Below are 25,665 nucleotides of genomic sequence, written 5' to 3'. Positions count from 1 at the left end.
AGCTCCCAAAATTGTTCCATCATTAGCCGTCTTGTCTAAACATTTGGTTTACAGAATAAGACTCCTCATATGTGAAGCTGTTGTCTTTGAACAAAACACCAAGTTAAATGTTACAGCGGATATAAAAAGTCTACACACCTCCTGCCAAAATCGCAGATTTTATGTAATAAAAAAATGAAACCAAGACAAATCCTTTGAGAACTTATTCCACCTTTTATTGCAAAATTGTAACCTATACAAAGAAGATGAAAACAAATCGGAAACTGTTTAGTGGGGAAAAGAAAAATCTACCAAAACCCTGGCGTCATTAGTGTGCACACCCCCTTAACTGATACTTAGTTGAAGCCCCTTTTCTTTTTATTATAGCACTCAATCTTTTTGGGTGAGAGTCAATCAGTTTGGCACATCTGGACTTGGTGATTTTTGCCCACTCCTCTAGATATGTCAAACTCCGAGGGCATCTCCTGTGCACAGCTCTCGTCAGGTCAATCCTCAGGATGTGCGGTGGGCTCTGGCTGGGCCATTCCAGAACATTGATCCTCCTTTGATGAAACCATTGCTTTGTTGATTTTTGACGTATGCTTTGGGTTGTTGTCACGCTGAAAGGCAAAGTTCCTCTTCATCTTCAATTTCCTAACAGGTGCTTGAAGGTTTTGTGCCAACATAGACTGATACATGGAGCTCTTCATGATTCCATCCACCTTGACTTAAGCCCCAGTTCCAGCTGAAGAGAAGCAGCCCCAAAGCCTGATGCTACCCCCACCATGCTTCACTGTGGGTCTCATGTTGTTCTTTTGATGATGTGCTCTGTTGTTTTTGCACCAAACATACCTTTTGGAAGTATAGCCAAATAGTTCAGCCTTAGTCTCATCAGACCAGAATACATTTTTCCACATGGTTGTGGGCAACTGGGTAGACCTTTTAGCAAAGTTTAGCCAGGATTGGATGTTTGTCTTTGTGAGAAAAGGCTTTCATCTTGCTACCCCACCCCACAACCCAGGCATGTGAAGAATACGACGGATTGATTGTTGTCACTTGTAGGCAACAACCAGGACTTGCCAGGAAACCCTGCTACTCCTTTAATGTTGCTGTAGGCCTCTTGGTGGACCCCCTGACCAGTTTTCTCATTGACTTCCCATCAGTCTTGGAGGTCCACGTCTTGATCGTGGTAGATTTGCCATTCAGGCAGATTTTCTCCACTTTTTGATGTCTGTCTTCACCGTGCTCCATGCTTAATGCTTTGGATACTTTTGGTACCCATCTCCTCATTAATACCTTTCAATTAGATCCTGTTCGTGTTTTAAAAGCTCGTTGCGGACCATGGCGTTGGAGGATGTGGCAACCAAGAGGATATTTTCCTTTTTGCTTTTTGTTCCAATCCCCCACCACCATAACCTGTCATCTATGGTAGAAGAGCAAAAGCTTTAGATTCGTCCAAAATTTCAATCTCCGGTTTTTGATGGATCTCGAAAACATTGATATCTCTGATGGGTGTGTGTCAGTTTCCTGAGGACAGTATAGAGCGAAAAAAGGCTGGACAGAAAGATCCCAAACTCAAAACCTAAGCCTGTTATGAGATTACGATGTGCTGATTAGCTTTTGAGCAAAATCATGCAAGAGAAAGAGGTGCTCTAGAAGAACCCTTAAATACTGTAATTCTGCAGTTCATTATGAATTCTTCTTGTCAATTGCTATCGTTTGCTGAAGACATTGTAATCTGTAGCGAGAGTAGGGAGCAGGTTGAGGAGACCCTGGAGAGGTGGAGATATGCTCTAGAGAGGAGAGGAATGAAGGTCAGTAGGACCACCGTGACAAAATACATGTGTGTAAATGAGAGGGAGGTCAGTGGAATGGTGAGGATGACACATGGAGTAAAGTTGGTGAAGGTGGATGAGTTTAAATACTTCAGATCAACAGTACAGAGTAATGGGGATTGTGGAAGAAAGAGAGGTGAAGAAGAGAGTGCAGGCAGGGTGGAGTGGCTGGAGAAGAGTGTCAGGAGTAATTTGTGATAGACGGGTATCAGCAAGAGTGAAAGGGAAGGTCTACAGGACGGTAGTGAGACCAGCTATGTTATATGGGTTGGAGACGGTGGCGCTGACCAGAAAGCAGGAGACAGAACTGGAGGTGGCAGAGTTAAAGATGCTAAGATTTGCACTGAGTGTGACAAGGATGGACAGGATTAGAAATGAGGACATTAGAGGGTCAGCTCAGGTTGGACGGTTTGGAGACAAAGTCAGAGAGGCGAGATTGTGTTGGTTTGGACATGTGCAGAGGAGAGATGCTAGGTATATTGGGAGAAGGGTGCTAAGGATAGAGCTGCCAGGTAACAGGAGAAGAGGAAGGCCTAAGACTAGAATTATGGATGTGGTGAGAGAGGACATGCAGGTGATGGGTGTGACAGAGCAAGATGACGAGGACAGGAAGATATGGAAGAAGATGATCCACTGTGGCAACCCCTAATGAAAGAAGAAGACGACTTGTCAGTTAATATCGTAATGACCTATTTTATAATCAGAAAGATCAGCATCAGAGTGGTAAATAATTACTGAAATGTTATTGAATTAGTTAGATTAGTTCCTGGGGCACAAAACCTACTGAGGCACACGTCCGAATTTTTTCATTTATAAGTTTCTGATTTGTTTTCACTTTTTGCAATAAAGGTGGCACAAGTTAACAGGATTTATTTTGGTTTTATTATTTTATTACACAAAATCTGTGATTTTGGTAGGGGTGTGTAGACTTTTTATATCCACTGTATCTATGAGCTCATTTTCTAACTTAAATGTGCCGATACAAATGAAGCCAGGATGTCCTAGTTTGCCACGCAGGCAGTTTCACACACTTTTTCTTTTTCCTTACAACCCTAAGGACTCAAAGTCTGTCCATCCCATCACAGGACACCTAACAGCTAATAGATAGATAGATACTTTATTAATCTCAAGGGGAAATTCACATACTGCAGCAGCAGCATACTGATAAGAAAATATTAAAGAGTGATAACAATGCAGGTATACAGACAGACAATAACTTTGAATAATGTTAACGTTTACCCCCCCGGGTGGAACTGAAGAGTCGCATAGTGTGGTCAGGCCAGTTTAGAATATCCATTAAACCTCACTGGGTCACTTTGGAATGTTGTACAGAAGCAAATTCCCCAATTTGGATATAGTGGGAAAACGTTTGCTTTGTAAAAAGATGTTGCAGAGATTCTTAAACAATTACAGCTTTAGATCCAAGAAAGTGTAAATTACCAAAGTAAGGATTCACCTGCACTTGCAAGATATCGGGACTTCTTGACGCCTGCACTCACCCAGCCAACCCTGGAAATTGTACATTTCATTCATTTTGGATTTGCTGTTGTTACAAGCGGCTGGGGGTGGCACCCAGCCAGGATGCCCGGAAGGACCAGAGAAGGGATTGCGCCTCCTCCAGACCATGAGGGGGCGACTGCCCTGGTGGCTTTTGGGACCACAGGAACAGAGCTTAGAAGCTCAACCCTATAGGGGCCCGTGGTCACCGCCAGGGGGTGCCCCAATGCCTGAGGAGCCCTGGCCCTCAGCACTTACGCCAAACCCGGAAGTGCTGGGGGGAAGACGACCAGGGACACCCGGATTGCTTCCAGGTGCGCAGCTGGTACTTCCGCCACACTTGGGAGTGCCAACGGATGATTATCAGTAGGCACCTGGAGCATGTCCGGGTGTGTATAAAAGGGGCCGCCTCCCTCCATTCGATGGCTGGAGTCGGGAGGAGAGGAGTGGAGGCAGCCTGAAGAAAGAGGCATTGGAAGGGCCTGGACTTTGGGGTAGTTCTGGGGTTGTGTGTGGCACTTTGTAAATATGAATGGTGTAAATAAACGTATGTTGGGTGAACCATCGGTGTCCGCCTGTCTGTGTCTGGGCCATATTCCACACCATGTAAAGAACACAGGTTAATGGAGAAAAGTTTGGGTTCCCTATAAATGAGAACCGGTCTCCTTAAATTGTTCATAATCTGACTTTGTCAAATCCAGTGGAGACTTGTGGGGTGCCACAGCATATCCCAGCAGCATCAGTTGCAAGGCAGGAACTGAACCCACCCAAGTGTACTCGTGTATGGAGCCAACTTAGAATCTTCAATAAGCAAATCTTTTGGTTGAGGGAAGAAAACTGGAATAACCAGAAGACACACAGCCAATACCCACCTCAGGACAGGTCATCCACCTGTAGGTAAGCATGTTCAGCCCAACCAGTTACTGGATGAGATACCATCTAGGAAAAGCCTAGGTTGCTGTTGGAAGGGATTGGTGAGGCTGGTAGGGGGCACTTACCCTGTGTTCTGTGTGTGGACCCCAAAGCCCCAATGCAATGATGGGGACATTGTGCTGTAAACATGACACTGTCTTTTGGATGAGACATAAAATCAAACTTCTGACTTTCTGTGGTCATTAAAGACTCCAGGGTATCTTTCAGAAACAGTAGGATTCATCCTGATGTCCTGGCTTAAATTGTCCACCATGGCTGCGTCCGTTCTAGCCCACTAATCATCCCCTGTCTCTAATTGGCTATCAATCTCTCTCATCCCTTCATCTCCTAATAGCTAATGTGTGGCGAGTGTACTGGCACAATAATGGCTGCCTTCACATCATCCATTGGTGGTGATTGAAGCGGTTCCCCTCTGTCTAAGCAATTTGAGTCGCAAGTAAAGTGCTATATACGGTGCCCTCGATAAGGTATGCACTGGTGCCCTGAAATGGGGAGACCATGTAGTAAAAAAGGCGTCATTGCTACATGGTGTGACTGAAATGTATGCAAATATACTTAAACGAAAATCTGCAATGTGCGCTTTAATTATGTCTGAATTGTTTGATTTGCAATTTTAAACTGTGAAGCAGAGGGGTAAATCAAGAAAAAAATGTGTCTTTCTCCCAAACATTACAGAGGGCACCATAAATTTAACTTATTATTATTATGGCAATCTACGCCAGCAGAGGAGAACATGCAAATTGCCCACAGACAGAGGCTGAGCACAGGATTCAACAGCATTAAGTGTTGCACCACCATGCAGTGTTCATTTTTGTTTATTTGATTTGTGAACTGTGTCATTACCCGAGAACATGGCACACAATTCTCATTTATATGATTCGTGAACTGTGTCATTACCTGAAAATGAGGTGCATAATTCTAATTCATGTGATTCATGAACCGAGCCATTACTCGAGAATGAGGCAGACAATTCTCATTCATTTGATTTGTGAACTGTGTCATTACCCGAGAACATGGCACACAATTCTCATTCATATGATTCGTGAACTGAGTCATTACCCGAGAATGAGGCAGACAATTCTCATTCATATGATTTGTGAACTGTGTCATTACCTGAAAATGAGGTGCATAATTCTAATTCATGTGATTCATGAACCGAGCCATTACTCGAGAATGAGGCAGACAATTCTCATTCATTTGATTTGTGAACTGTGTCATTACCCGAGAACATGGCACACAATTTTCATTCATATGATTCGTGAACTGAGTCATTACCCGAGAATGAGGCAGACAATTCTCATTCATATGATTTGTGAACTGTGTCACAACCCGAGAATAAGGCAGACAATTCTCATTCATTTGATTCGTGAACTGAGTCATTACCCGAGAATGAGGCAGACAATTCTCATTCATTTGATTCGTGAACTGAGTCATTACCCGAGAACATGGCACACAATTCTCATTCATTTGATTCGTGAACTGTGTCACTACCCGAGAACATGGCACACAATTCTTATTTATTTGATTTGTGAACTGAGTTATTACCCAAGAACATGGCACACAATTCTCATTCATATGATTCGTGAACTGTGTCACTACCCGAGAATGAGGCAGCCAACTCTCATTCATATGATTCGTGAACTGAGTCATTACCCGAGAACCATCCATCCATCCATCCATCCATTGTCTCCCGCTTATCCGAGGTCGGGTCGCGGGGGCAGCAGCTTGAGCAGAGATGCCCAGACTTCCCTCTCCCCGGCCACTTCTTCTAGCTCTTCCGGGAGAATCCCAAGGCGTTCCCAGGCCAGTCGAGAGACATAGTCCCTCCAGCGTGTCCTGGGTCTTCCCCGGGGCCTTCTCCCGGTTGGACGTGCCCGGAACACCTCACCAGGGAGGCGTCCAGGAGGCATCCTGATCAGATGCCCGAGCCACCTCATCTGACTCCTCTCGATGCGGAGGAGCAGCGGCTCTACTCTGAGCCCCTCCCGGATGACTGAGCTTCTCACCCTATCTTTAAGGGAAAGCCCAGACACCCTGCGGAGGAAACTCATTTCAGCCGCTTGTATTCGCGATCTCGTTCTTTCGGTCACTACCCATAGCTCATGACCATAGGTGAGGGTAGGAACATAGATCGACTGGTAAATTGAGAGCTTCGCCTTGCGGCTCAGCTCCTTTTTCACCACGACAGACCGATGCAATGCCCGCATTACTGCGGATGCCGCACCGATCCGCCTGTCGATCTCACGCTCCATTCTTCCCTCACTCGTGAACAAGACCCCGAGATACTTGAACTCCTCCACTTGGGGCAGGATCTCGCTACTAACCCTGAGAGGGCACTCCACCCTTTTCCAGCTGAGGACCATGGTCTCGGATTTGGAGGTGCTGATTCTCATCCCAGCCGCTTCACACTCGGCTGCGAACCGATCCAGAGAGAGCTGAAGATCACGGCCTGATGAAGCAAACAGGACAACATCATCTGCAAAAAGCAGTGACCCAATCCTGAGCCCACCAAACCGGACCCCCTCAACACCCTGGCTGCGCCTAGAAATTCTGTCCATAAAAGTTATGAACAGAATCGGTGACAAAGGGCAGCCCTGGCGGAGTCCAACTCTCACTGGAAACGGGTTCGACTTACTGCCGGCAATGCGGACCAAGCTCTGGCACCGATTGTACAGGGACCGAACAGCCCTTATCAGGGGGGCCGGTACTCCATACTCCCGGAGTACCCCCCACAGGATTCCCCGAGGGACACGGTCGAATGCCTTTTCTAAGTCCACAAAACACATGTAGACTGGTTGGGCAAACTCCCATGCACCCTCCAGGACCCTGCTAAGGGTATAGAGCTGGTCCACTGTTCCGCGACCAGGACGAAAACCACACTGTTCCTCCTGAATCCGAGGCTCGACTATCCGACGGACCCTCCTCTCCAAGACCCCTGAATAGACTTTTCCAGGGAGGCTGAGGAGTGTGATCCCTCTGTAGTTGGAACACACTCTCCGATCCCCCTTCTTAAAGAGGGGGATCACCACCCCGGTCTGCCAATCCAGAGGCACTGTCCCTGATGTCCATGCGATGTTGCAGAGGCGTGTCAACCAAGACAGTCCTACAACATCCAGAGCCTTGAGGAACTCCGGGCGTATCTCATCCACCCCCGGGGCCCTGCCACCAAGGAGTTTTTTGACCACCTCGGTGACCTCAGTCCCAGAGATGGGGGAGCCCACCTCTGAGTCCCCAGGCTCTGCTTCCTCATTGGAAGGCATGTTAATGGGATTGAGGAGGTCTTCGAAGTATTCCCCCCACCGACCCACAACGTCCCGAGTCGAGGTCAGCAGCGCACCATCCCCACCATATACAGTGTTGACACTGCACTGCTTCCCCTTCCTGAGACGCCGGATGGTGGACCAGAATCTCCTCGAAGCCGTCCGAAAGTCATTCTCCATGGCCTCCCCAAACTCCTCCCACGCCCGAGTTTTTGCCTCAGCAACCACCAAAGCCGCATTCCGCTTGGCCTGCCGGTACCTATCAGCTGCCTCCGGGGTCCCACAGGACAAAAGGGTCCTGTAGGACTCCTTCTTCAGCTTGACGGCATCCTTCACCGCCGGTGTCCACCAGCGGGTTCGGGGATTGCCGCCACGACAGGCACCGACCACCTTACGGCCACAGCTCCGGTCAGCTGCCTCAACAATAGAGGCACGGAACATGGCCCATTCGGACTCAATGTCCCCCACCTCCCTCGGGATGTGGTCGAAGTTCTGCCGGAGGTGGGAGTTGAAGCTACTTCTGACAGGGGGCTCTGCCAGACGTTCCCAGCAGACCCTCACAACACGTTTGGGCCTACCACGCCTGACCGGCATCCTCCCCCACCATCGAAGCCAACTCACCACCAGGTGGTGATCAGTTGACAGCTCCGCCCCTCTCTTCACCCGAGTGTACAAGACATGTGGCCGCAAGTCGACGACACGACCACAAAGTCGATCATCGAACTGAGGCCTAGGGTGTCCTGGTGCCAAGTGCACATATGAACACCCCTATGCTTGAACATGGTGTTCGTTATGGACAATCCGTGACGAGCACAGAAGTCCAATAACAAAACACCGCTCGGGTTCAGATCAGGGGGGCCATTCCTCCCAATCACGCCCTTCCAGGTCTCACTGTCATTGCCCACGTGAGCATTGAAGTCTCCCAGCAGAACGAGGGAGTCCCCAGAAGGTATGCCCTCTAGCACCCCCTCCAGGGACTCCAAAAAGGGTGGGTACTCCGAACTGCTGTTCGGTGCATACGCACAAACAACAGTTAGGACCCGTCCCCCCACCCGAAGGCGAAGGGAGGCTACCCTCTCGTCCACCGGGGTAAACCCCAATGTACAGGCTCCAAGTTGGGGGGCAATAAGTATACCCACACCTGCTCGGCGCCTCTCACCGGGGGCAACTCCAGAGTGATAGAGAGTCCAGCCCCTCTCAAGGAGATTGGTTCCAGAGTCCAAGCTGTGCGTCGAGGTGAGTCCGACTATATCTAGCCGGAACCTCTCAACTTCGCGCACTAGCTCAGGCTCCTTCCCCTTCAGAGAGGTGACATTCCACGTCCCAAGAGCCAGTTTCTGTAGCCGAGGATCGGACCGCCAAGGTCCCCGCCTTCGGCCACCACCCAACTCACACTGCACCCGACCTCCTTGGCCCCTCCCATAGGTGGTGAGCCCATGGGAAGGGGGACCCACGTTGCCTCTTCGGGCTGTGCCCGGCCGAGCCCCATGGGTGCAGGCCCGGCCACCAGGCGCTCGCCATCGAGCCCCACCTCCAGGCCTGGCTCCAGAGTGGGGCCCCGGTGACCCGCGTCCGGGCAAGGGAAAACGCCGTCCAAAATTGTTTTTCGTCATAGGAGGTTTGTTTAACTGCTCTTTGTCTCATCCCTCACCTAGGATCAGTTTGCCTTGGGTGGCCCTACCAGGGGCATAAAGCCCCGGACAACAGAGCTCCTAGGATCATTGGGACACACAAACCCCTCCACCACGATAAGGTGACGGTTAAAGGAGGGGTTACCCGAGAACATCACACACAATTCTCATTCATTTGATTCGTGAACTGTGTCACTACCCGAGAATGAGGTAGACAATTTTCATTCATTTGATTCGTGAACTGAGTCATTACCCGAGAACATGGCACACAATTCTCATTCATATGATTCGTGAACTGAGTCATTACCCGAGAACATGACACACAATTCTCATTCATTTGATTCGTGAACTGTGTCATTACTCGAGAATGAGGCAGACAATTCTCATTCATTTGATTTGTGAACTGTGTCACTCCCCGAGAATGAGGCAGCCAATTCTGGTTCAATTGGGGATGTAAAAATGCCAAACAGTTTAAAGATCATAAGTTTCCATATTTACACACTTGAATAAATCATTCATACAAAAGGAAATACAAAATTCAAGTTCACATTTATTGTTGCATGTACAAAGTTTGGTGAAATTTTTACTCACATGTTTGACCAGCAGACAACACGCTCAGGAAATATGACAGCCACTTCATTTCAGTTTTTCAGAAAAACAGTCTAAAAATATTTTAATAATTTTTGACATTCTTCTTCCAAGGGAATCCAGATATCCACTTCAGGAGTCAAAGTTCTGTAAAGCAACGTGACACAAATGAACTTCTTAGCACGTTTAGAACAAGAAACAAATGTTTATCAAAATGATGAGGAGGAGGTAACATTTATTTCTATGGCACATTTTCATACAAAGAATGCAGCTCAAAGTACTTTACAAGTTGTCAAAGAGGAAGTTACAAAAAAAGAAAAACAAAATTAGATAAAATGATAATATAGAAATAACAGAAGAAAATAAATCTGTACAAGCTTATGAAACATAGGCATATAATTAGTAGAAGGGTAGCGTCCTTACATACTGTACAATATCATGTTGCAAGTCTCTACAGAGGAGTACGACGATAAGGTCAGACAGCTAAGAGGACTAAAACAACAAGAGAAAACCTCCTGTTAAGCTGTACACACACACAAAAAAAAAAAAAAAAAAAAAATCTGCAAGGGGTCCCAGGTCAGAAGACCATCCAGCCGCCACTGGGTGAAAAACAAATGAGTCTAAAATCATAGGCATCTCCAAAGTCAGTCATTTTCTAACTTGCTTAGTACTGAACAGGGTCTTTGGAGGTGCCGGAGCCAATCCCTGCTAGCACAGGGCACGCACACGCACACACACACAAATCCCAACCCCACATTAGAGCCAATTTTGTATCACCAAGCCACCTAACCTGCATGTCTTTGGGAAGTGGGAGGAAACCCACACAGACACGGGGAGAACATGTAAACTCCGCTCAGGGAGGACAAACCCCGGTCCCCTTACTGCAAGGCTGCACAGTGTGGAATGGAATTTAAAATCTATTGCTAGCTTCTGTATGAAAATCTGCATGTTCTCTGTGTGGCTAGGTATTATTATAACAGATAAATAAGCGTGCTCACATAGAGTAGGGCTGCCAGCGTGGAATGCGGTTTTTGGGTACTTCCCGGCTTGTCTCAGTAGTGTCTGGTTATCGTCCAATTAAGATGCCAAACATATGACAAGTTTTCTGATAAGCTTAATTAAAAATATAAGAAAAGATTAGAATTTCTGCTTTACGTTGTAATCAACAAATTGTGTAAGAATGTTCTGTGACCTTTGGATGAAACGGAGCTTATTTTTTTTCTAAAACCGTTTCTTTGAAGATCTCTGTTATAAAAATACAACTCACCCCAATATGATGGGGCTTTTGCACTTAGGCTCTGTAAAGCAAGGACCCTCTATTCACCAAGTGTAAAGAAATAAAAAGAATTCTGTTTATTTGAATTGGTGTCTGCCTGCTGTTGTCTCGACCTTTCGTCCACAACCACTACCACTGCACCACCATGCGAACTTCATCGACAAATTAAAAAAATATAAATACGTCCAGGAGTGCTCAAGTTTAATAAGAAGTCAAAGTCCATGCTGCTATAGAATGCTTTGAAAATTGCCTTGAAAACCTCAGCATCCATGAATCTCGTAGACTTGGCCACACTGACTGACAGAAGGGCACAATCTCGTAACTGTGTCATGTAGTGGTTAAGGCTTTGGACTTCAAATCCTGAAGTTTATGAGTTCAAATCCCACTATTGACACCAGTGTGTGACTATGAGCAAGTCACTTGACCTGCCTGTGATCGAGTTGGAAAACCAAAAAGAAATGGAACCAATTGTATTTAAAATGTGGTAAGTCACCTTGGACAAAGGTGTAGCAGTGCTACGTGATTAATGTCGTCATAAATGTATCTTGTGCTGAGTCCCGTCTTTCGTAGAGTTGTCCTGTTTACATCATCTGTGTGTATGTACATATGCTCCCCTGGAAACAAAACGGGAAGGATAACACTGTGGAACCGTGGTCCTTCACGATAATTGGTCTTTTCAATCCCATCACCTGCATCCGGTCATTTGCTATTTAAACAAAAAGGACAGAAAGAAAAGAAAGACAGCCCTTTTTTTTCCCAACTTTTATTGTCCCCCCCTTGTCTCATTCAGTGTTCATGGATAGCTCATGAGCGCCCCCTGCTGTCCACATGGACTCTTTCCAGTTGATGTCTACGTGTGCTAGAAATATTTCTGATGCAGAACGAATGGCCCACAGAAGGTTTTTGTATAATGTCACATCGTTCAGATGTATCCTTTTCTGGGTCTTCCAACAATATTGGTTCTTGTTGGTTCTGCTTTCCAGGGCTTATATGAGGAGATTCTTCTGATATTTCATAGTTTTGAAATGTTCCCTCTTCAATCTCTTCCTCTGGTTCTGAAAGATACGTGGGCAACATTTCAAGACATATGGCTGTAGGTTCTTGGAGTATATCGTGTTCATCTGAGGTTTTCATTTCTAGTTCCTCCATCGATACAATTTCTTGCTGGGTCAGCTTTCCTGGAATTTCATAAAGAGGTTCATGTAACATCTCATATTGTAAGGATGATCCTTTCTCAATCTCTCCTCCTCCTCCTCTTCCTCTAGTCTTGTTATACATGAAGACTGCTTTTTTTGGACTTTTAGATGAGGGTTCTTATACAATTTCATCTTGTTCTATTTCTTCTATCGATATTGTCATTGGTTGGCTCCATTTTCCAGGGGTCCAAAAAGAGGGGTTTTCTGACATCTCAAACTGTTCTGATTTTGATTGGTCACTCTCCTCTTCTGGCCTTGGTACACTGTAATCCCAGCTAATAGCGGAAGTTTCTTCTGTAATATTGTCAGACTCAATAATAATAGTTTCAGGCTCAATTTCTTCCATGGGTACCTCATAAATGTCAGATGATGAACTTTCAGACTGCTCCTCTAGAGTTTTCAAAATTTGCTGGGACTCCACCAAAATCTCCTTGGTAAGAATTTCACCAGACTCAAACTTCTTACCAATCTTTACTTTGACAGATCTAATCTTTCCTGTAGATCTTTTATGAGGTGTTCCCGAGGCTAACTGGTATCTTCTAGTGATCACCTTCTTTCCTTTTCTCTTAATTTTGATAGTTATTTGCTTGTTCTGCCTCACAGAACCTTTCATACGGATTACAAAAGACATTTTCAGATAAAATGAATGTAGACACCAGTTTAGAGAAGGTTTTAAAATGTATTACATGATTTCCTGGCATGGGGTAATTTGATTCTTCTTTTGCTTTTAATTAACCATTTTTAACAATCTTGTTCCACTCCATCTTCTCATTCGCAGACATGACAGCCCATTCTACTAGACTGTCAACTCACTACAGAAGATAGGAGAAGGCACCGATCCAAATCATTCACACCTTTGTCTACCTGCCACTTTCAATGCCTGACAACAACATCTTTGCACTGCAAAACCCCGGGGTTCTGGATTACGCCACGCACCAATGATAAGCACGGGGAGGCTGTTTCTTGTTGTTTGGGGAGAGGAGCAAACCATCATTTTCATCTGTGTACTTTCCGTAGGACTATTTTTCTAGCTGAACCAGGTTCACAAATATTATCCATTTTCCATTAAATCTTCTGGACTTTTATGTGCATTTCGTACTTTGTGTGTCTTATTGAGTTCATGTTCAGTGTGGGGTCAAGGGAGGGTTTGTATTGTATATTAACTTTGTGCTGCACCTTTTCTTTTTATTATTACTTACCGCCAGACACTTTTGAGGTTGAATGTTATGTCGAGACTGGTTGGGGTGTGATATAATATACAGTGCATCCGGAAAGTATTCACAGCGCATCACTTTTTCCACATTTTGCTATGTTACAGCCTTATTCCAAAATGGATTAAATTCATTTTTTTCCTCAGAATTCTATGAGGAAGTCGGGAGTGGCAGAGAAGTAGATAGATAGATAGATAGATAGATAGATAGATAGATAGATAGATAGATAGATAGATAGATAGATAGATAGATAGATAGATAGATAGATAGATAGATAGATAGATAGATAGATAGATAGATAGATAGATACTTTATTAATCCCAGGGGGAAATTCACATATTCCAGCAGCAAAAATATTAAATTAAAGAGTAATAAAAAATGCAGGTAAAAAAAAAAACAGATAATAACTTGAATAATGTTCAACGTTTACCCCCTCTGGTGGAATTGAAGAGTCGCATAGTTTGGGGGAGGAATGATCTTCTCAGTCTGTCAGTGGAGCAGGACAGTGACAGCAGTCTGTTGCTGAAACTGCTCCTCTGTCTGGAGATGACACTGTTTAATGGATGTAGTGGATTCTCCATAATTGATAGGAGCCTGCTGAGTGCCCGTTGCTCTGCTACGGATGTCAAACCATCCAGCTCTATGCCAACAATAGAGCCTGCCTTCCTCACCAGTTTGTCCAGGCGTGAGACATCCTTCTTCTTAATGCTGCCTCCCCAGCACACCACTGCGTAGAAGAGGGCACTCGCCACAACCATCTGATAGAACATCTGCAGCATCTTACTGCAGATGTTGAAGGATGCCAGTCTTCTAAGGAAGTACAGGCGGCTCTGTCCTTTCTTGCACAGAGAATCAGTATTGGCAGTCCAGTCTAATTTATCGTTCAGCTGCACTCCTAGGTATTTATAGGTCTGCACCCTCTGCACACAGTCACCTCTGATGATCACGGGGTCCATGAGGGGCCTGGGTCTCCTAAAATCCACCACCAGTTCCTTGGTTTTGCTGGTGTTCAGTTGTAGGTGGTTTAAGTCGCACCATTTAACAAAGTCCTTGATGAGGTTTCTATACTCCTCCTCCTGCCCACTCCTGATGCAGCCCACGATAGCAGTGTCGTCAGCAAACTTTTGCACGTGGCAGGACTCCGGGTTATATTGGAAGTCCAATGTATATAGGCTGAACAGGACCGGAGAAAGTACAGTCCCCTGCGGCGCTCCTGTGTTGCTGACCACAATGTCAGATCTGCAATTCCCGAGACGCACATACTGAGGTCTGTTTGTAAGATAGTCCACGATCCATGCCACCAGGTATGAATCTACTCCCATCTCTGTCAGCTTGTCCCTAAGGAGCAGAGGTTGGATGGTGTTGAAGGTACATAAGAGTTGTACAGGATATGTACGAGGGAAGTGTGACCGTGGTGAGGTCTGCGGTAGGAGTGATGGATACATTCAATGAGGAGGTGGGATTACATCAGGGATCGGCTCTGAGCCCTTTCTTATTTGCAATGATGATGGACAGGTTGACAGACGAGATTAGACAGGAGTTCCCGTGGACTATGATGTTTGCTGATGACATTGTGATGTGTAGCGAGAGTAGGGAGCAGGTTGAGGAGACCCTGGAGAGGTGGAGATATGCTCTAGAGAGGAGAGTAATGAAGGTCAGCAGGAACAAGACAGAATACATGAGTGTGAATGAAAGGGAGGTCAGTGGAATGGTGAGGATGCAGGGAGTAGAGTTGGTGAAGGTGGATGAGTTTAAATACTTGGGATCAACAGTACAGAGTAATGGGAATTGTGGAAGGAATTGTGGAAGAGAGGTGAAAAAGAGAGTGAGGCAAGATGGAGTGGGTCCTCCACAGCCTGGTTGGGGGCTTGGATGGCCGCCAGGGGGAGCTGCATGGACATTGCAGCCTGGCTGGTCAATTCCTCAGCCCCACCCGGAAATGCAATTAGGCCCAGGTGATTAAGCACCTGGAATACTTCCGGGTGGGGTATAAAAAAGGCCAGCCACCACCACTCGAGACAGCCAGAGTCGGGAGGAGGAGGACTAAGCCTGAGGAGGAGTGGTTGTGCTGCCAGAAGGACTGTTGCTGTGGTGAGAATTGTGCTTGTTTGGGACTGTGTATTGCCTGTGGGTCACGGGGAAGACATGCGCCCACGGGTGAAGAAAATAAAACGTGTGTGTTTAAGACATACGGTGTCTGTCTGTCTGTGCCTGGGGCCTGGTCTTTTACAACGTATATTTAATGGTTTACTGTATTGCTTAAATGTTAGATATGTTCCACAGAAAAATTTGCGATATAGCAAGGGCGCGATAGCTGAACCGCAATATAGCGGAGGATCACTGTAATTGCACCATGCACTCCCTAAATTGATAGATGGAAGGCAATACCCGAGACGTCCACGTGACCATCATCATCAAATTCTTTCACGGGAAGCCTAAAAATCATGAGGACTGATTTAGATCATTTATTTTAGGTAGAATGCCCAGTGGGGACTGAGTGGTCTCTTGACCTTGGAACCCCTGCAGATATTTTTTTTTCCTCTGGCCAGTCTGTATGTCTTGTTTTTTCTGTCCTCCTGGTCATCTGACCTTACTTTATTCATTTGTTGATTAGTATTGCCTAATTTTATTTTTATATTTTTTTCTTTTTCAGTATTTTCTTTCTTTATCTTTTTGCATGAAAATGTGCTATAGAAATAAATGTTGTTGTTGTTGGTATCTTCCTGCTGCATGAGGTTTGTATTAGGATTGGTTGTCGACCATCGAAGAAAGGAACGCTCCTGATCCCTCCACACGTCATCATCAGGAAATCCCAGTAGGACTGACCTTTACATTCGCATACAGCGAGCTGATCTCTGGACTATCCATCTCCATCATTTCATTACATCAGTTGCCGATTTTTTTATGGACTTCACCGTGTGTGGTTTTTGTCAGTGGTTAGTTATTGTTGAATTTGTGTTTATTGTATAATCGCCAGAAGGGAACTGGGGTGGGATCGTTGTAATTTGCATAGTTACAGTTAGGTCCATAAATATTTGGACAGAGACAACTTTTTTCTAATTTTGGTTCTGTATGTTACCACAATGAATTTTAAATGAAACAACTCAGATGCAGTTGAAGTGCAGACTTTCAGCTTTAATTCAGTGGGGTGAACAAAACGATTGCATAAAAATGTGAGGCAACTAAAGCATTTTTTTAACACAATCCCTTCAATTCAGGGGCTCAGAAGTAATTGGACAATTGACTCAAAGGCTATTTCATGGGCAGGTGTGGGCAAGTCCGTCGTTATGTCCTTATCAATTAAGCAGATAAAAGGCCTGGAGTTGATTTGAGGTGTGGTGCTTGCATGTGGAAGATTTTGCTGTGAACAGACAACATGCGGTCAAAGGAGCTCTCCATGCAGGTGACAGAAGCCATCCTTAAGCTGCGAAAACAGAAAAAACCCATCCGAGAAATTGCTACAATATTACGAGTGGCAAAATCTACAGTTTGGTACATCCTGAGAAAGAAAGCAAGCACTGGTGAACTCAGCAACGCAAAAAGACCTGGACGTCCACAGAAGACAACAATGGTGGATGATCGCAGAATCATTTCCATGGTGAACAGAAACCCCTTCACAACAGCCAACCAAGTGAACAACACTCTCCAGGGGGTAGGCGTATCGATATCCAAGTCTACCATAAAGAGAAGACTGCATGAAAGTAAATACAGAGGGTGCACTGCAAGGTGCAAGCCACTCACAAGCCTCAAGAATAGAAAGGCTACATTGGACTTTGCTAAAGAACATCTAAAAAAGCCAGCACAGTTCTGGAAAAACATTCTTTGCACAGATGAAACCAAGATCAACCTCTACCAGAATGATGGCAAGAAAAAAGTATGGAAAAGGTGTGGAACAGCTCATTATCCAAAGCATAGCACATCATCTGTAAAACACGGTGGAGGCAGTGTGATGGCTTGGGCGTGCATGGCTGCCAGTGGCACTGGGACACTAGTGTTTATTGATGATGTGACACAGGACAGAAGCAGCCGAATGAATTCTGAGGTGTTCAGAGACATACTGTCTGCTCAAATCCAGCTAAATACAGCAGTCAAATTGATTCATGATACAGATGGACAATGACCCAAAACATACAGCCAAAGCAACCCAGGAGTTAATTAAAGCAAAGAAGTGGAAAATTCTTGAATGGCCAAGTCAGTCACCTGATCTTAACCCAACTGAGCAGGCATTTCACTTGTTGAAGACTAAACTTCAGACAGAAAGGCCCACAAACAAACAGCAACTGAAAGCCGCTGCAGTAAAGGCCTGGCAGAGCATTAAAAAGGAGGAAACCCAACATCTGGTGATGTCCAGGAGTTCAAGACTTCAGGCTGTCATTGCCAGCAAAGGGTTTTCAACCAAGTATTAGAAATGAACATTTTATTTCCAGTTATTTAATTTGTCCAATTACTTTTGAGCTCCTGAAATGAAGGGAGTGTTCAAAAAATGCTTTAGTTGCCTTACATTTTTATGTAATCGTTTTCTTCACCCCACTGAATTAAAGCTGAAACTCTGCACTTCAACTGCATCGGAGTTGTTTCATTTAAAATTCATTGTGGTCATGTACAGAACCAAAATTAGAAAAAAGTTGTCTCTGTCCAAATATTTATGGACCTAACTGTATATTTCGTTTTTTATTGTTTAATACATTCTTTAATTTCTGTTTTATTGCCATTTGCTTATTGTTTCTGTGAAGGAGTGTGTGTAAGTTCGGGCCAAGGCAAGGTGCGTTCCTGGGATCCCCACCGAAAAAATAAATATATCATCGTCATCAGGTGGTGTGAATCTTAGCTGGGTTTTTTAGTCCACTACACTTTTATACTTACCTCATCTGCCTGCTCATTCAGTTACATTATCGACGGTGTTGGGTTCAAGCGGCTCCCAAACAATAGTGTGAGCATGGAGCAGGACCCGCACTGTCACAGTAAATTGTGGAATAATCTTCTACCTTTCTAAGGATTCTTCATGATAACAAACAAAAGAATTACCTGATCTTTCACGTCGATAGTATTGTTGGTTCCAATGGAAATGTTTCCAGTAGCGTTGATGTTGTAGACATTCGGGCTCCATGCTTCTTTAGTTCTTCTTCTTCTGCATCTTTCAGCTTTAAAATAAAATTGTTCAAAATACAAATTAGTCAGAGCATCAGAAAATGTTTTGAGGCTTCAACCTCGCACAGCATTTCCCTTTCTCAGATCTCAACTCTGAGATTTTCGGAAGGTCACCAAAGTGCTACCTGCGACTCCTCCACTTGAGTCGTGCTTGCAGAACTGTCTCTGTGAAGGAAGGTTTGCTAACATTTGTGTCCCGTGTCCCCCTGAGCCAATCGTCATGTGCTCCATTTCGGAGAACTGACTTTAAAAGGAACGACGACTGCTCCTCACCTATAGTCATATGAAAAAGTTTGGGAACCCCTCTTAATTCTTTGGATTTTTGTTTCTCATTGGCTGAGCTTTCAAAGTAGCAACTTCCTTTTAATATATGACATGCCTTATGGAAACAGTAGTATTTCAGCAGTGACATTAAGTTTATTGGATTAACAGAAAATATGCAATATGCATCATAACAAAATTAGACAGGTGCATAAATTTGGACACCACAATAGAGATATGACATCAATACTTAGTTGAGCCTCCTTTTCAAATCTAACAGCCTCTAGACGCTGTCCTCCTATAGCCTTTGATGAGGGTCTGGATTCTGGATGGAGGTATTTCTGACCATTCCTCTATACAAAATCTCTCCAGTTCAGTTACATTTGATGGCTGCCGAGCATGGACAGCCTGCTTCAAATCATCCCATAGATTTTCGATGATATTCAAGTCAGTGGACTGTGACGGCCATTCCAGAACATTGTACTTCTCCCTCTGCATGAATGCCTTTGTAGATTTTGAACTGTGTTTTGGTCATTGTCTTGTTGGAATATCCAACCCCTGCATAACTTCAACTTTGTGACTGATGCTTGAACATTATCCAGAATAATTTGTTGATGTTGGGTTGAATTCATCTGACCCTCGACTTTAACAAGGGCCCCAGTCCCTGAACTAGCCACACAGCCCCACCGCATGATGGAACCTCCACCAAATTTGACAGCAGGTAGCAGATGTTTTTCTTGGAATACGGTGTTCTTCTTCTGCCATGCAAAGCGCTTTTTGTTATGACCAAATAACTCAATTTTTGTCTCATCAGTCCAAAGCACTTTGTTCCAGAATGAGGAACAGAGGCTTGTCTAAATGAGCATTTGCATACAACAAGTTTGTGGCGTGAGTGCAGAAAGGGCTTCTTTCTCATCACCCTGCCATACAGATGTTCTTTGTTCAAATTGCACTGAATTGTAGAACGATGGACAGATACACCATCTGCAGCAAGATGTTCTTGCAGGTCTTTGGAGGTGATCTGTGGGTTGTCTGTAACCATTCTCACAATCCTGCACATATGCCGCTCCTGTATTTTTGTTGGCCTGACAGATCTGCTGGGTTTAACAGCAACTGTGCCTGTGGCCTTCCATTTCCTGATTCCATTCCTTACAGTTGAAACTGACAGTTTAAACCTCTGAGATGGCTTTCTGTAGCCTTCCCCTAAACCATGAGACTCAACAATCTTTGTTTTCAGATCTTTTGAGAGTTGCTTTGATGATCCCATGCTGTCTTCAGAGGAGAGTCAAAGGGAAGGAAGCACAACTTGCAATTGACCACCTTAAATACCTTCTGTCATGATTGGACACACCTGTCTATGAAGTTCAAGGCTTAACGAGCTCATCCAACCAATTTGGTGTTGTAAGTAATCAGTATTGAGCAGTGACAGGCATTCAAATCAGCAAAATGACATGGGGACCCACATTTGTGCACAGCCAGTTTTTCACATTTGATTTAATTTCATACAACTAAATACTGCGTCACTAAAAATCTTTGTTCGGAAAACACCGCAGTGCTCAGATGTTCATAGGAAATGAAAGACATACCTCTGTTATCTTTATTGTTGAAAGTAGAGTCAATTATTATGCAGTCTGAGAGGGGTTCACAAACTTTTTCATACCCTCCATATAATCAAATGCCTCAATCATGTCCCCCACTAGTCTCTTTTTGTTTGGCCAGAACCTGCTCAGTCAAGAAAAGATCTGAGGGTTGGAGGAAGAAGAAGAATTTATTTTGTTACATTTACTAACAGCTTGTTATGTTACTTGGCTACTGTAAAATGTGCCTTGTCTGTGAATGCTCTTGTATTTACTAGAACTTGACTGGAGTCCACCGGTGGGGCAAACCGAATTGATTGGACATCATTTAGAAAGGCACACGTGTTCCTGTGTATGGAAGGTAACACAATTCACACTGCATGTCCAAGCAAAAACCAAGCCATGAAGTCTCTGTAGACCTCTGCAATCAAAATATGGTGAGGCAGAGATCAGGAAAAGAGGATCAAACTATTTCCAAAGTTTGGAGTGCTCACAGGAGCACAAGAGGCCTCAATACTTGTGAAATGGAAGACGTTTGGAACCACAAGGACTCTTCCTGAGTTGGCCTTCCAAACCAAACTGAGTAACCAGGATAGAAGAGTCTTAGTCAGGGAGATGACTAAGAACTCAATGGTCACTCTGAGACAGGAGAAGCTGTCAGAAGAAAGACCACCTCGGTAGCTCTCTATCAATCAGATGTTTATGGTAGAATGGCTGGACAGTGGCCCCACTTGAGTTAAAAGGCATATACAAGTTTAAAGCAGTGTTTCTTGACATTTTTGATGTTGTGACCCATTTTTTCCTATATAGGTGTCTTTGTGATACCCCACGGTGGGGGAGAGGCCCCCTGTTGTACAGTATATTGAGCTCCATCAGCAGAGCTGGGGGGTGGGGGCAGCACATGTCCCTTGCAGAATCAAGAGCGATCATCGGAATGGGGGGAAGAGCATTGGTTCCCCCTTGGGAAATGGTCGGAAATTGTCAGAGCTTCCTCTTGGAGAAACAAGAGTGATCGTCAGAGTGGGGATGGAGCTTATGGGATCAAGCACTATCATCAGAGTGGCAATCCACCAAGAACCACTACACAGCCCACTTGTGACCCACCAGGACCCACTACGGTTATAAACAACAGCAACTCACTACCTACTTTTGGGGTCTCTGGTTGAGAAACAATGGTTTAAAGGAGGAGGTGTTTCCACGTGTGAAGAGGTGCCAGTACACGGGGCAACACAAAAGGAGTAATTCAGCCAAATACAGGAAGGTCCTTGAAGAAAACCTGTTCCAGAGTGCAAGCCATCTCAGACTGGGGCAATGGTTTACTTTTAAGCATGATAATGACCCAAAGCACACAGCCAAGACAATTTTCCATTTTTTAACTTTGAAAAACTCCTGTGTTGCCTCAGCAGTATGTTTGGATCATCATCTTGTTGTAGGATGAAGTGCCATCCAGTGAGTTTGGAGGCATTTACTGGAACTTGAGCAGATCGGATGTTTCTACACACCTCAGAATTCATTGTGCGTCTGCCATCAGCAGTTACATCATCAATGAAGAGAAGTGTACCAGGACCTGTAGCTGCCATACATGGCCAAGCCATTACACCCTCAAAACCATGTTTAACAGATGAGGTGGTCTGCTTTGGATCTTGGGCAGTCCCTTGTTGCCTCCACACTTTGCTCAGGTTCATCTTCATCTTTTCTGTCCACAAGACCTTTTTTCCCAGAATTCTGCAGGCTCTTTGAAGTCCCTTTTCATAAACTGCAATCTGGCCATCCTGTTTTTGTGCCTAACTAGTGGTCTCCATCTTGCAGTGTGTCCTCTGTGTTTCAGTTCATGAAGACTTCTCTAACACGTCCACATCCGCCCCCTGGGGTCTGTTTCTGATCTGTCAGACAGGCGTTTGGGGGCTTTTTCTTGACCATAGTGAGGATTCTTCTATCATCAGCAATGGAGGTCTTCCTTGGCCTACCAGTCCCTTTGTGATTACTGAGCTCACCAGTGTATTGTTTCTTCTTTATGATATTCCAGACAGTTGATTTGGTCACCTTAAGGTCTTATCGATGTCTCTTGTGGTTTTATGCTTGTTTTTCAGCCTCATGATGGCTTTTAGTGATTGGCAATAATGGATATAATGAGGTTATTAGAAATACAGTTGATGCATTAGGATTAAAAGTCGAGACGGAGGTAAAGAATTTAGGGGTAACTATTGACTCTGACCTGAATTTTAAATCACATATTAATCTGATTACTAGGACAGCATTTTTTCACTTAAGAAATATAACAAAAGTTAGATCCCTTATAACATTACAAGATGCTGAAAAATTAGTTCACACTTTTGTTTTCAGTCGACTATATTACTGTAACGCACTCCTCTCAGGACCACCCAAAAAAGACATCTATCAATTGCAACGAGTACAAAATGCAGCTGCTAGAATCTTAACTACAACCCCAATTCCAATGAAGTTGGGACGTTGTGTAAAACGTAAATAAAAACAGAATACAATGATTTGCAAATCCTTTTCAACCTATATTCAATTGAATACACTACGAAGACAAGATATCGAATGTTCAAACTGATAAACTTTATTGTTGTTTTGCAAATCTTCACTCATTTTGAATTTGATGCCTGCAACAAATTCCAAAAAAGCTGGGACAGGGGCAGTAAAAGACTGGGAAAGTTGAGGAATGTTCAAAAAACACCTGTTTTGGACATTCCACAGGTGAACAGGTTAATTGGAAACAGATGTTTGTCATGATAAAAGGAGCATCCCCAAAAGGCTCAGTCGTTCACAAGCAAGGATGGGGCGAGGTTCACCACTTTGTGAATAACTGCATGGGCAAATAGTCCAGCAGTTTAAGAAGAACGTTTCTCAACGTACAATTGCAAGGAATCTAAGGATTTCATCATCTACTGTCCATAATATCATCAAAAGATTCAGAGAATCTGGAGAAATCTCTGCACGTAAGCGGCAAGGCCGAATACCAACACTGGATGCCCGTGACCTTCAATCCCTCAGGCGGCACTGCATTAAAAACCGACATCATTCTGTAAAGGATATTACCACACGGGCTCAAGAATACTTCAGAAAACCATTGTCAGTTAACACAGTTCGTCGCTACATCTACAAGTGCAAGTTAAAACTCTACCATGCAAAGTAAAAGCTATATATCTACAACACCCAGAAACGCCGCCAGCTTCTCTGGGCCCAAGCTCATCTGAGATGGACTGACACAAAGTGGAAATGTGTACTGTGGTCTGACGACTCCACATTTCAAATTGTTTTTGGAAATCATGGACGTTGTGTCCTCCGGGCCAAAGAGGAAAAGGACCATCTGGATTGTTATCAGCGCAAAGTTCAAAAGCCAGCATCTGTGATGGTATGGGGGTGTGTTAGTGCCCATGGCATGGGTAACTTGCACATCTGTGAAGGCACCATTAATGCTGAAAGGTACATACAGGTTTTGGAGCAACATATGCTGCCATCCAAGCGACGTCTTTTTCAGGGACGTCCCTGCTTATTTCAGCAGGACAATGCAAAGCACATTCTACATGTGTTACAACAGCGTGGCTTCGAAGTAAAAGAGTGCGGGTACTAGACTGGCCTGCCTGCAGTCCAGACCTGTCTCCCATTGAAAATGTGTGGCGCATTATGAAGCACAAAATACGACAACGGAGACCCCGGACTGTTGAGCAACTGAAGTTGTACATCAAGCAAGAATGGGAAAGAAGTCCACCTACACAGCTTCAACAATTAGTGTCCTCAGTTCCCAAACGCTTATTGAGAGTTGTTAAAAGGAAAGGTGATATATAACACAGTGGTAAACATGCCCCTGTCCCAGCTTTTTTGGAACGTGTTGCAGGCATCAAATTCAAAATGAGTGAAGATTTGCAAAACAACAATAAAGTTTATCAGTTTGAACATTCGATATCTTGTCTCTGTAGTGTATTCAATTGAATATAGGTTGAAAAGGATTTGTAAATCATTGTATTCTGTTTTTATTTACGTTTTACACAACGTCCCAACTTCATTGGAATTGGGGTTGTAGAAAAAGAAAATCCAAGCACATCACACCAGTCTTGATGTCACTACACTGGTCACCTGTGTCATTTAGAATTGACTTTAAAATACTGCTTATGGTTTACAAAGCCTTAAATAATCTCCTCCATCTTATATTTCTGAATGTCTATCACCTTACACTCCAAATTGTAACCTCAGATCTTAAAATGAGTTTCTACTTAGAATTCCAAGAGCTAAACTTAAAAGAAGTGGTGAGGCGGCCTTCTGCTGTTATGCACCTAAAATCTGGACTAGCTGACTGATAGAAATTCACCAGGCTGATACGGTGAAGCACTTTAAAAAACTGCTGAAAACACATTACTTTAACATGACTTTCTCATAGCTTCATCTTAGTTAAATCCTGATGCTCTGTATATTTAATTAATTATCATTATTATTCATGGTGGCTCCAAAATCCGTACTAACCCCTACTTTCTCTTCTGTTCTTTTTCCGGTTTTCTATGGTGGTGATCTGCGCCACCACCACCACCTAATCAAAGCACCGTGATGTCCCTCCATTGATGGATGAAAGATCAGAAGTCCACATGACCATCATCATCAAGTTCTTCCATGAGAACCCTGAATACAACGAGGACTGATTGAGGTCATTAATGTTGGGTAGAATGTCTAGAGGGGGCTGGGTGGTCTCGTGGCCTTGGAACCCCTGCAGATTTTATTTTTTTTCTCCAGCCATCTGGAGTTTTTTTGTTTTTTCTGTCCTCCCTGGCCATTGGATCTTACTTGTATTCTATGTTAATTAGTGTTCACTAATTTTAATTCTTATTTATTTTGTCTTTTTTATCTTTCTTCATCATGTAAATCACTTTGAGCTACATTATTTGTATGAAAATGTGCTATAGAAATAAATGTTGTTGTTGTTCTTTGACTTTCATTGGCACAGCTCTTGTCCTCATGTTCAACAATGGCAACTACAGAATCCTAAAGGTAGAAGCAAGCTGAGGTGTCTAATGAAGTTATGAAACGCACCTGAGGAATCACAAACACCTGTGATGCAAATTGCCACAAACATTGTGGTGCCCTGAAATGGGGAGAACCATGTAGAGAAAAAGTGTTATGTCTTCTATGTGGTGTGAACAAAATGTCTGCAAAAACTGCTTCAAAAGAGCGCCTCCTGGAGGGGATGGAGAGGGTTTTTCATGATGGTATCAAAATTATCTACAACAGCTTCCAGTGTGTCCAGGGGTTAGTCCTGTGAT

General features: G+C 44.2%; 1 protein-coding gene across 1 annotated transcript in view; it reads right to left on the bottom strand.

Annotated features, from left to right (window-relative positions):
* Positions 1-9,665: 9,665 nt before the first annotated feature.
* si:ch211-210p4.6 (malignant fibrous histiocytoma-amplified sequence 1 homolog) overlaps positions 9,666-25,665 on the bottom strand; it is a 74,938-nt gene continuing 58,938 nt past the window's right edge. Inside the window, exons 10-11 of the mRNA XM_028793516.2 lie at positions 18,432-18,547; positions 9,666-9,870 (exon numbers count right to left, since the gene is read on the bottom strand). Coding sequence (XP_028649349.2) covers positions 9,856-9,870; positions 18,432-18,547 — 131 coding nt within the window. The 3' untranslated portion in view covers positions 9,666-9,855. The remainder of the gene's footprint in view (positions 9,871-18,431; positions 18,548-25,665) is intronic.

Source organism: Erpetoichthys calabaricus, chromosome 2 (genome assembly GCF_900747795.2).
Source record: "Erpetoichthys calabaricus chromosome 2, fErpCal1.3, whole genome shotgun sequence".
NCBI classification, from domain to species: Eukaryota; Metazoa; Chordata; class Cladistia; order Polypteriformes; family Polypteridae; genus Erpetoichthys; species Erpetoichthys calabaricus.
This window is presented reverse-complemented; position numbering and strand designations above follow the sequence as displayed.